The 12,032-nt window shown below is 36.6% G+C and overlaps 1 protein-coding gene across 1 annotated transcript; it reads left to right on the top strand.

The window, feature by feature from the left end:
- Positions 1-2,796: 2,796 nt before the first annotated feature.
- On the top strand, positions 2,797-11,638 carry LOC114462945 (importin-9-like). The gene is made up of 7 exons (XM_028446068.1): positions 2,797-3,094; positions 7,046-7,107; positions 7,212-7,298; positions 9,259-9,460; positions 9,580-9,755; positions 9,831-9,950; positions 11,090-11,638. The coding sequence occupies exons 1-7, from the start codon at positions 2,935-2,937 to the stop codon at positions 11,201-11,203; spliced, it is 921 nt and encodes a 306-aa protein (XP_028301869.1). The 5' UTR covers positions 2,797-2,934; the 3' UTR covers positions 11,204-11,638.
- Positions 11,639-12,032: the final 394 nt, after the last annotated feature.

Below are 12,032 nucleotides of genomic sequence, written 5' to 3'. Positions count from 1 at the left end.
ATGTTACAGTAATTAGCTCCTCCCATTTGTTACATTACAATTATTAGCTCCTCCCCTTTGTTACGTTACAAATATTAACTCCTCCCTTTTTGTTATGTTACAGTAATTAGCTCCTCCCCTTTTGTTGTATTAAATTATTAGCTCCTCCCCTTGTGTTACGTTACAATTATTAGCTCCGCCCCTTGTGTTATGTTACAGTTAATAGCTCCTCCCCTTTTGTTGTATTAAATTATTAGCTCCACCCCTTGTGTTTCGGTACAATTATTAGCTCCGCCCCTTTTGTTACATACAGTTATTAGCTCCTCCCCTTTTGTTATGTTACAGTAATTAGCTCCTCCCATGTGTTACATTACAATTATTAGCTCCGCCCCTTGTGTTACGGTACAAGTATTAGCTCCGCCCCTTGTGTAAATTAGTTTTAGCCTCCTCCCCTTTTGTTGTGGTACAGTAATTAGCTCCTCCATTTATTACATTACAGTAATTAGCCCCTCCTCTTGTCACATTTCAATTATTAGCTCCGCCCTCTTTTGTTACCTTACAGTAATTAACTCCTCCCATTTGTTAAAATACAGCATTTAGGTCTTCCCCTTTTGTTATGTTACAGTAATTAGCTCCTCCCATGTGTTACATTACAGTAATTAGCTCCGCCCCTTGTGTTATGGTACAAGTATTAGCTCCGCCCCTTGTGTAAATTAGGGGGTTTTTTTTAGCTCCTCCCCTTTTGTTGTGGTACAGTAATTAGCTCCTCCCATTTGTTACATTACAGTAATTAGCTCCTCCTCTTTGTCACGTTTCAATTTTTTTTAGCTCCGCCTCTTTTGTTACCTTACAGTAATTAACTCCTCCCATTTGTTAAAATACAGCATTTCGGTCTTCCCCTTTTGTTATGTTACAGTAATTAGCTCCTCCCATGTGTTACATTACAATTATTAGCTCCGCCCCTTCTGTTACGGTACAAGTATTAGCTCCGCCCCTTGTGTAAATTAGTCTTTAGCTCCTCCCCTTTTGTTGTGGTACAGTAATTAGCTCCTCCCATTTATTACATTACAGTAATTAGCCCCTCCTCTTTGTCACGTTTCAATTATTAGCTCCGCCTCTTTTGTTACCTACAGTAATTAACTCCTCCCATTTGTTAAAATACAGCATTTAGGTCTTCCCCTTTTGTTATGTTACAGTAATTAGCTCCTCCCATGTGTTACATTACAGTAATTAGCTCCGCCCCTTGTGTTATGGTACAAGTATTAGCTCCGCCCCTTGTGTAAATTAGTTGTTTTTTTTAGCTCCTCCCCTTTTGTTGTGGTACAGTAATTAGCTCCTCCCATTTGTTACATTACAGTAATTAGCTCCTCCTCTTTGTCACGTTTCAATTATTAGCTCCGCCTCTTTTGTTACCTTACAGTAATTAACTCCTCCCATTTGTTAAAATACAGCATTTAGGTCTTCCCCTTTTGTTATGTTACAGTAATTAGCTCCTCCCCTTGTGTTACGTTACAATGAATCGCTCCTCACGTTTTGTTGCTAAATAAGTGGAAACAGTTGTTAGTGTTTGTTTTTTTTTTCCAAAGCTTGAATCAGTCGATCTTTACTCGGACATACTTCATTATACATAATTTTCAGCGTCACACAACTAAAAGAAAATTTATAGTAGGAGAGTGTTTAATGATGATAAGGATGATTATTATTATTTTACTTTGCATTTTTGAAATGAAAGGTAAAATGTTGGGTTACATTGAGAGTAAATAGAATTATCACAGTTTGACTTTGGTCTCTACATTTGATTTGTAACATACATAAAATATGCAGTTAAATCTTCAAGCAGAAGATTGTTTGAAAGAGTTAAAGGGAGTCAACAGGTTTAAAATGGAAATCAGGAATACTTTAATAATCCCAGGGAAAAAATACTTTTGTTACAATGGCAAACAATTAGAAATGATTAAGTGAAAAGAAACACCAACAAAAGATACACAAGATTAAAAGTAAACAGAGATTAGAGTTTAAGAGATTATTAACACACGTGTCAAACTCAAGGCCCGGGGGCCAAATCCGGCCCTTCAGAGCATCTACTTTGACCCTCAGGAGAAAGTAAAAATGACTGAATGTATCATTGTGTACATTACAAAATATTTCAGATGTAGATATCTTAGTCCATCTGAGTACACATGCTTATACATTTACAAAATCCCCATGCTTATTTCACATGATGGAAGTCATATTTTAAATCGCAAATTGATGAAAAAAAATTTTTTTTTTTTAAATCCTGCAAATGTCCTCAATTTATTATAGTAATATAAATAACAATTGTTCATAATATCAAGGAAATTAAAGTAAATTCAAGTTTAAGGTCACCTAATGCTTGGATATTGTCTGTATTGTATATACTTTATATTTAATATATACCTGGAAGTGCAAACTAGAGCACATTAATGTTAAAATTGTTTTTTTTTTTGTTTTTTTTCCTGCCTAAAATCCGTGGCCCACTTGAGATGAAACTGGTGTGTATTTAGCCCCTGATTAAACTAAAAGGAGTTTCACACAGGAATAAGAAAGGATAAAAATATCAAGCAAGAATAATATACAAATACTCCAGTGTACGATCCAAGAAAGCTTTTGGGTTAAAATAATGTCGGCTAAACATCACGGGGAAATGGTGGAGGATGAAGGAGACGAACTATGGCGACCTCTAAAGGAAATGGAGAGAATAAATAAATAAATAAATAAATAAATGAAGACTGAACTTGCAGCTCCATGCCAGTAGGAGGCAGTAGTTTTCTACTGAGTTTTAAAGACGCAGGAACAGAAGAAGAAGCAAACCGGAAGCCACGCCTCCACGTTCCCATGCCTTGGCGCGCTCCGGCCGTGTGTCCGCGGCTCTCTGCTCCTCCCGGTGCTGTGGACCGACTGTAGCGGCCAGCGAGTGAACCCAACGGTGGAGGCATGAGTGTGGCCGGTAACACCCGACCTGGCTCGGCCGTGGGCCCCGTCCAGCAGGGTCTGAAGGAGGCTCTGATCGAGACGCTGACAGCCATCCTGTCCCCGGTGCAAGAAGTGCGCGCCGCCGCGGAGGAGCAAATCAAAGTGCTGGAAGTGACAGAGGGTGAGCCCGATGCTGCTTAACAGGGGACCGGCGTTCATCAGGCCGGTGCTCACGGACTGAATGACCTGGTGTCCGCGTAGGGCAGCTGTCTGCAGCCTCCTCCGGTGCTAAACGCTGTGTGTGGCTAACAGCGGTGGGGGCTGTCCCTGGCTCCCAGTGGCTAACGTTAGGCCACATTACCATAAGTTAGTCTAGTTAGCCAGATGTGATTAAAATACGAGAAGTGGCACAATTATGTGGTTAACAGATGTGTTGTGTTCATGTCTTTAAAGTAGTTAAAGTGGCAGTGGGACACCACATGGACCCAGTGCTGAGCTCGGCCTGCTCTAACGGGTCATCCTCCGGTTCACGAGCAATCGTTGACTACATTAAATCATACCGTTTTTATTTCTGTAATAAAATATTTACCATCTATCTTTACGGTCTCCATGGCAACCCCAGCATGTCACTAGTGACACATTTTCCCGCGAAGTTGTCTCCAGCTTTTCCCGCGGATCCTGCCTTCCAGGATGTCAACATCATCAGGACCGTTTATTAGACCACACGAGTCAAACTCGAGGCCCGGGGGCCAAATCCAGCCCATTAGACCATTCAATTTGGCCCACATGAAGAAAGTTAAAAATGAAAGACAACACAGCAATCTTTGTGAATATCAGTGTTTCCCAACTTGTTTTTTACCTCATTAACTCCTTGTCTTTTTTTGTTATGATCGCCAGTAACTCTTAGTTCACATGTGTCAAACCCATGGCCCAGGGTCCAAATCTGGCCCTTTAGAGCATCCAGTTCGGTCCACAGGAGAAAGCAAAAATGAAAGAGAAAACATGAATCTTTGTGTAAATGAAACTCAGCAATATAAGCAGGGACTCACAGTTTTCCCAGTGTTTATATCGCATGACTGAAGTCATTATTAATGTTAAACTTTTTGGGAAAAAGTTTTTCTTCAACTTATTATATATCATTAAATAGAAATTGGTAATAAATCTAGGAAATATAAAGTGAAGATCTTGTTGGGACTGATTTCTATCACTTATTGCTTATTATTGTCGGTTTCTTACATATTTTGTATTTTACAGCTGGGACACAATAAAGTTGAAATTACTCGTTTTCCTGCATAAAATCTGTGGCCCACTTGAGATCAAACTGCTCCGTATTTGGCCCCTGAACTAAAATGAGTTTGACACCCCTGGTCTAGTTCAGGTTATTTGTGTCAAGTCCCACATTAACCTTGGATTCAAGCCTTTTATTTATCTATTTCTGAAGTTTTGGTGTTTTCACCTTTTCATATAAGCTATTTTAAAGTATGATACGATTCATTACTGATGGATATGGAAAATGTGCATATGATATGATGTGCTATAATGGTAGAAATTACATTTACACATGTTCTTGTGTACCCCCTGAGATGTGTTCAAGTACCCCTAAGGGTACACGACACATAGCCCTAATTAGGAACCACTGGTGTAAATTACCAACTAATTCAGCCCCAGGGATTATGGTTTCCCCATGCTTATCACATGATTGCAGTCATATTTAGTCCCATTTATTTTTAAAGAACTCAATTTTCCCCTAATTCAGCACGTTTCCTCAAATTATTCTACAAAATTTTCCCCAAATTAAAAATAAAAATGTCATAGAATCAAGAAAATTGAAGCATAAATCCTGCAGTGACTGATATCTGTCAGTTATTGCTTGGATGTTTTCAGTGCCAACATACTTTATGTATCAAATATATGTGTAATTGCAAACTAGGGCACGTCAAACTTATCTTTGCTTCTTTAAGGCAGAATGTGAGGTGTATATAGTCCCTATAGTTAATACAAAAAAATATTACAATAGTGTAGTAAAAACCAGTACATCTGCATATTTTATTACATTTTATTTATGTGAGGCAAAGCATACAGACTGTTATCTGAATTGAATAAACTTTCACTAAGAAAGAAAGAAAAGCATTGGGTGTGTCGTGTCGTCACTGTGAGGCCTGCTCCCTTCCACTGGCCCCTGTATAAGTCGGCCGCTCAGCACTAACATTGTCTCCTGGTGCTGATGTCACTGCTGCTAAAACACAGTGTTTAGGCCTCACAGGATACATTTCCACACCCTGTCCCAAATAAGTTCAAATTGACACTAGGGCTGGGTGATTTTGCCTTTAAAAAAAATTGGAGATTTTTTTTAAGAAAAATTTGAGTTTCGATTCGATTTTCGATTATTATTTTTTTTTTTCAATGCTCTTGAAAATGACGGCAGACATCAGATATATTGTGAAAAGTGCAACGTTATTGCTGTGATTGTCCTCAGGAGTTAAAATGCATAGAACAATCCCAAAATCAAAAGTAAATGAGGCTCTGTCATTCAACTATTTTAAGCTTTAACCCAGGTTTAAGCAAAAGTGCAACAGCAACTTCAGAGTAGCTTAATTTTTCTGATTAAGAAATCAGATAATTACATATTCTATAACATATAATATTACAGTTAAAAAAAATAATAAACTCTTCCCTTAGCATCTCAGCATAGTGTGAATAAAAAATTGAACATGCCTGTGGCACACATATAGCCCACTCAAAGGGTAAACACATGTAAACAAAGAGGGGGCTGGCTCACATCGGAACGTGAAAAAGTCCAAAAAAATGTGGTGGGAAAATAATTATTTTTTATTAAATAAAAAAAAATACATTTTTTTTTTTAACTCAAATTTGCAAAATAATTGTTTTTGTCTACAAATTTGATTAAATCGATTTTTATGCCCAGCCCTAATTGACACTCATCAGTTTTGTTGCATCAAGGAATAATTGTTGACCACATTATGGCTTCTCCTGTGTTGGTGTACCAGCGGCACATTATTTATTATCCTTCCAACATCACATTTATTCAGTATAAGTTACATGTGTATTATTAAATATATTTAATAAGGCTGCAGCAGTGGTGATTGTTGACAATTCAAAGCGTCCATTTGTTCGTAGGGATATCCCAATACAACTTTTTCACTTCTGATACTATGCCGATATTGCAGCCTTGAGTATTAGCCGATACCAATACGATATCAGCACAAATCATACATACTTTTATTACTTATTTTGTAGTGTGGAATGTTAGAAAAGGCTTGATTAGGTGATGTCACTCAAACAGAGAACAATAGTCAGCAACTGTAGGTATGAGAAAAACTGACCCATTTATTATTAATCAATTGGTTACATACATTTTAACCGTCAACATAATATCTACAGTATTCTACAATTTAATATATTATATATTAGAGATTTTATATGCAGTCCGATAAAATCAGATATTCGTTTTATAGTTGATATTGGACCGATATCAATATCGGATCGGGACACCCCTATTTGAACCTCTGGGTACTTCACGATATGATACCCGATACAAAGCTCACGGTATTGATTATCTCACGATGTGACGATACTGTGATTATCGATATATTAGTCAGAAATCAATCTACGATAATCTGACATAACAAAAAAAAAAAGATTAAGTGAAAAAATACAATTTTTATTTTACATCTCTGAAATAAAATAAATTGAAAAAGTGTCTTATGAACGGTGACACTATTTTAGTGCATCATTTCTGTAAATAAGTGTCAACATATCAATGTAAACGAATAAGTATCTCCAATAGTGCTTTCTGTAAACAAAAAATAGGGTCTTTCTTACCAGTGGCACCATTATAGTGGAATATTCCAGTAAACAATATATTGACTCCTTCAACAAACAGTGACAACATTTCTGTGAAGACGAACCTGCACATTTTAGTGGAAAAGCAGAAAAGGTTACTTCGCGGGAGCATATGGGTGATCGATCGTGCAGAAAAATATTGTGATATATCGCCGTATCGAGATATCGTCACACCACTTTTGGCTGTTCACTTTGGCCTGTGTGTGTTGTCTGACTGAACCTACTCACATTCTCTCTCCTCCCCTTTTTGGTGTTTCTATATTTGTAGAGTTTGGTGTCCACTTGGCAGAGCTCACTGTAGACCCTCAGGGAGCGCTCGCTATCCGCCAGGTGAGGAAAACTAGCAATAAGAAGTTGACGTGCAGCTGCTGCACAGACACTTGTCTTTAGTACATTTTATGTGCCGTTGACTCCTCAGTTGGCTGTTTTTGCAGTTGGCGTCTGTCATCTTGAAGCAGTATGTGGAGACTCACTGGTTTTCTCAATCAGAGAAGTTTCGGCCTCCTGAAACCTCCGATCAGGTAATACTTGTTTCTTTTTTTTATTGATTGTTGGCATCACTTGAGGCTGATTATGTCCAGATTTGTTTGAAGGTCAATTACATTTTTCAATTACAATTATGTCTTTAATTATCAATGTTCAATTGCAATTAATTATATTTAGGGTGACCAGCATTTTTGCAATTACAATTCGAATTGTCATTTTCCCCCTGAAAGTCAACTACAATTGTTTCTCAATTGCTAAAGTTCAAATTCAACTAATCACAATTACTAACCTCTTATAATCCGCGTACCCTTTCGTTCTTTGGTTATTTTGTTTTAAAACCAAATGAAAATAACAAATAAACGGTGTGGTTATTTTGTTTTTACTGACTTAAAACCAAACCAGAAACACAGAAATGTCAACAACCAGATAAGCAGCGTTTTTCTGTTTTTAAAAAAAATGTATTTTTCTGTTTGTGAGATATTTGGATATTTACGGGGGAAATTACGAGAACTGAAGCCCACTGCACCTGGTTTCCCTCCACAGTTGCTGGACCTGGTTTCCTGTTGCAATAGGACTGTTTAGGATGTATTTCAGCTGTTTTCTGGTCCTGCTCATGTTTTCATGCAGCCTGTGGATGTTCTAGCTCATAAAAAGCTGCTCACGTTTGGTTTGTTTTGTAGTGGTACTGTCCAACTAGTATCCAAATAAACATGTGACTGACTAATGACTCAGGGGCTGGTGTGAGGAACAATAGATTTTTTAGAACTTCTACGATTTAACACCTCTGCAAAAACAATTACAGCTTTTTTGAGGGCAGTAAAAATATGTATTTTGCACATTATATTTCCGCCAGCCACTAACGACAGCCGTTAACACACACGGAAGTTGATCACGAGAAACGAATAGCACCAGTAGATTCATTACACCACCTCTGGTCCCTTTAATCACATACGTGTGCTTTTCGTAATATCCATTTTTGTTTTGATTTGTTTACGCATTAATAATGTTTCAGATCACCAGTTCATCAGTAATGTGACTTATGTGTTGCTCCTTTTTTGTTTGAAAGTAAAAGTTCCCAACCCCCGTCTGTGGGTCCACTCTGTGTGCTGGGATTAAAACATGAAGCTCTGGTCATAGTTTCCTGTAAATATCCAAATATCACAAAACAGAACAAGATTTAATTTTAAAACAGAAAAACGCTGCTTCTCTTCTCTGGTATTTGATTTTCTGTATTTCTGTTTTGGTTTTAAGTCAGTAAAAGAAAATAACCACACTGTTTATTTGTTATTTTGATTTGGTTTCAAAACAGAATAACCAAAGAACGAAGGGTACACAGATTTCAAATATTAGCTTTCTGTTAGCATCTCTTATGATAACGGGTCAGTTTTGACCCATATCAGCTGCAAAATGCACTAAGAATAGCATCTATTATTTGATTAGTTTTTTTTTTTTATCTTGGTTTACCTTGTTAGGCTTCCTAATCAATGACAATATTGGTATTAACATTTTTGGTGTGGGCGTCTGAGCCTTTATTTGTGTCAGATTGTGTTGATTTCAGTTTGTTTTTAAATGATAAAATGATCCTCAAGAGAAATGACAGGAAGTGGGAAAACTTTTTAAATAATTGTTATTACATTTGTGTAAGCTATAGAACTTTAACAAGTTTCCCCAGTTTTGCATTTAATTCAATTGTAACTGACAGTTTTTATAGAATTTCCATGTCAATTACAAATACAAAGTCAATTATCAATTCAATTATGATTACAACAGCAACATTTTTTTTCAGTGACAATTGCAATTATAATTACATCATAATTATTTATCAATTACAAGATTACAGGTATAATTGACCCCATTCCTGTTGCTAAACCTGACGAGTGCAAACTTTGCTTAAAAAAGTACCGTTTATCTTTTCTTGACGTCTAACTTAATGATTAAAAACATTTTGTGAAGCTTCCACTTCATTTAACTAATGTATTTACTTACTTGCTTCAGGCTAAAGCCGCCATCCGGGAGCTTTACCCAGCGGTTTGCGTTGAGTCGATCAGTAAAGTTCGCTCCAGCGTGGCCTACGCCGTGTCAGCCATCGCACACTGGGACTGGCCGGAGGCGTGGCCTCAACTTTTCACGCTGCTGATGGAGATGCTGGTGAGCGGCGACATTAATGCTGTGCACGGGGCCATGAGGGTCCTCACAGGTGCGTAAAAGAACAGCACAAATGTAAATGTCTTCACGCATGTTTTTTACGTGAAATTTATTCAAAAATGTTGGCAATTTAAAGTAGTTTTTCTTTCTTTGTTAAACGGTCACCTTCAGAGTTCACTCGAGAAGTAACGGACACACAGATGCCGCTGGTGGCTCCTGTCATCTTACCAGAGATGTACAAGATCTTTACAATGGCCGAGGTTTACAGTATTCGTACTCGTTCCAGAGCAGTAGAAATATTCACCACCTGTGCCAACCTCATCTGTGCTATCGAAGAGCTGGAGAAAGTAAGAGAATGCGGTTAATATTTATAGTGTTTGTGTCTATGGTGTGTGTCTAACACTGTAATGAACTGTGTGCAGGGTGCAGCCAAAGCACTGATCTTCCCCGTGGTGCAGCAGTTCACAGAAGCGTTCGTGCAGGCTCTCCAGATGCCTGACGGTCCCTCGTCTGACAGCGGGCTGAAGATGGAAGTTCTCAAGGTGAAGAGGGAAACATTGAGCTGGGATTGACACTTATTAATGAAAGTGTCAATAGTTGAGTTTTCCTTTTAAACAGATACTCTGCAGCCAACATGCCTTTATTTGCAGTTTATTTATGGTTATAATTTGATTTAATAACACATTTTTAGGGATAAATTCAATCCAAAATGTAAAAAAAATACTCCACTAGAAAAACATGCACAAATAATGATTTCTAGATTTGATTCCAAAGTAATTCTTGTAAATGTATATACTTTCATCTCACCTTGTTGTAAATTTGAATCACTAATGTAGTTCAACCGTCAGTCATTTGAATTATAAACAATAAGCCCGTTGTCAGTGTAGGTTTTGGTCGTTGTTCAGAAAATCATATTAAAAAGTTTAAAAAAAAAAAAGATTTTTTTTTTTTATTTTCATTTTGAAATAAAAAAAGAATTAAGATTGAAATTCAAGGAATTTTTCTTCATCAGGGTCAGGAAGTGATTAGCAAAACTTTAAAAGTAATTAATTTTCATTTTCAGGAACTAAAATGTTAGAAGATGGAAGCAAACAAACAAGTTTTCACATATTGTACGACTGGAAGTCGCCGTTAACAAAGTAAAAAGGCGTTTTTTTAGGACGGTGCTGTGTAAGAAGTGAGACTTTCAGCGATTCTGTGTAACAAGTTGATGAACATGAATCCGTACATTGTCGTTTCTTTTAAATGATAAGATTATGTCTCAAGGAAGAGACCATGATTGCTGATTTAGTGTGATTTATGCAGATATTTTTTGCTGTTGATGAGCCTCGTTTTGCATATTATTACACATTTTGGCGCTCTTCTTACTAAAAATGCTGTTCTCATACGGGCTCTCGCGCCGTTTGGAAAAAAAAAAAGGCTTTTTTTTGTTTTGTTTCATTTTTTTGTAATTAGAAACAGGTGTTATCTAATTGCTCAACACACCTGAATCTAATGAAGTTTAATGAGCCACTGTAAATGTTTGGAAGCATCACCTCTAATAACCTCTTTACTTGCTGCCTATTTTGTCCCACTCCTGACTGAGTTCTATTATAAAGATAAATCAAATGTTTAAACCCCCCGTAGGCTGTAATGTAGTTTTGACTGATGCCGATATCTGCATTTATTCTTTCTCTCTCAGGCTGTGACGGCGCTGGTGAAAAACTTCCCCAAACCCATGGTTTCCTCCATGCAGCAGATCCTGCCCATCGTCTGGAACACTCTGACTGAAAGTGCTGCTTTATATCCTTTTTAATCTCAGACAAACATAACCTTTGCCTTTATAAATGAACTTTAAGAACAAAACGTCATCAATGGTCTGATGTTTTTTTTTTGTTCATTTATTATTCTTGTTCTGTTTAATTTTGTTGACTATTTTCCTCTTATTTTTCGCAACTTCACTCTTTCACCTAATTAAAACTATAGTAACAGTACATGCAATACCAAGACGACAGAAAATATGACAAATGTATGACATTTTCATAATTAAAATCTAATAAAATAAGATTCAAATGTAAAGAATTTGATTTTATTGCAATGATCAGAAGATATTTCTGCAATATGAAAATAAGACACGTGGAAGTAAATTTGCTCGATTAAAATCAATATGACTTTAGTGGGCTTAAGCTACTCCTAAGGGTGTAAGAAAAAATGGATTTAATATATTGCGATATTTCACCACACGATTATCGTATCGATCCAAAAAAAATTACTAAATCGATTTTGTTTAATCATGTTTTTTAACAACAAAGAAACATTTAATTCTGCTAACATATGCATAGCACATAAACTCCCGGTCACTATGTGTCAGTGAATCACAGAAGACCTCACTGCTCAATACATCGTAAAAAAAAATCGGTTGTAGAAGCAAAAGTTACACTTTTTAAAAAAGAAAAATGTAATTTGACAGTTTGATACACATACCACTTGTTTTTGATATTGGTACTTGAATTACAGTCATTTACCATTTACTTGTTCTCAAAAAAAAATTATTAAAAATTGTATTTCTAACCATTTTGTACTTGTAAAGAAATTTGTCATTATTGATATTGCGATTTTTTTTTTTACAATGTAAATTGTATTGT

This window comes from Gouania willdenowi, chromosome 5 (assembly GCF_900634775.1).
Source record: "Gouania willdenowi chromosome 5, fGouWil2.1, whole genome shotgun sequence".
Taxonomy (NCBI): domain Eukaryota; kingdom Metazoa; phylum Chordata; class Actinopteri; order Blenniiformes; family Gobiesocidae; genus Gouania; species Gouania willdenowi.
The sequence above is the reverse complement of the archived record's forward strand: the minus strand, read 5'-3'. Positions and strand labels throughout refer to the sequence as shown.

Coding starts and splice junctions, on each gene's coding strand:
- LOC114462945 (XM_028446068.1), top strand. CDS start 2,935: ATGAGTGTGGCCGGTAACACCCGACCTGGCTCGGCCGTGGGCCCCGTC. Junction 3,095..7,045: donor AGTGCTGGAAGTGACAGAGG/GTGAGCCCGATG, acceptor CTATATTTGTAG/AGTTTGGTGTCCACTTGGCA. Junction 7,108..7,211: donor GAGCGCTCGCTATCCGCCAG/GTGAGGAAAACT, acceptor CTGTTTTTGCAG/TTGGCGTCTGTCATCTTGAA.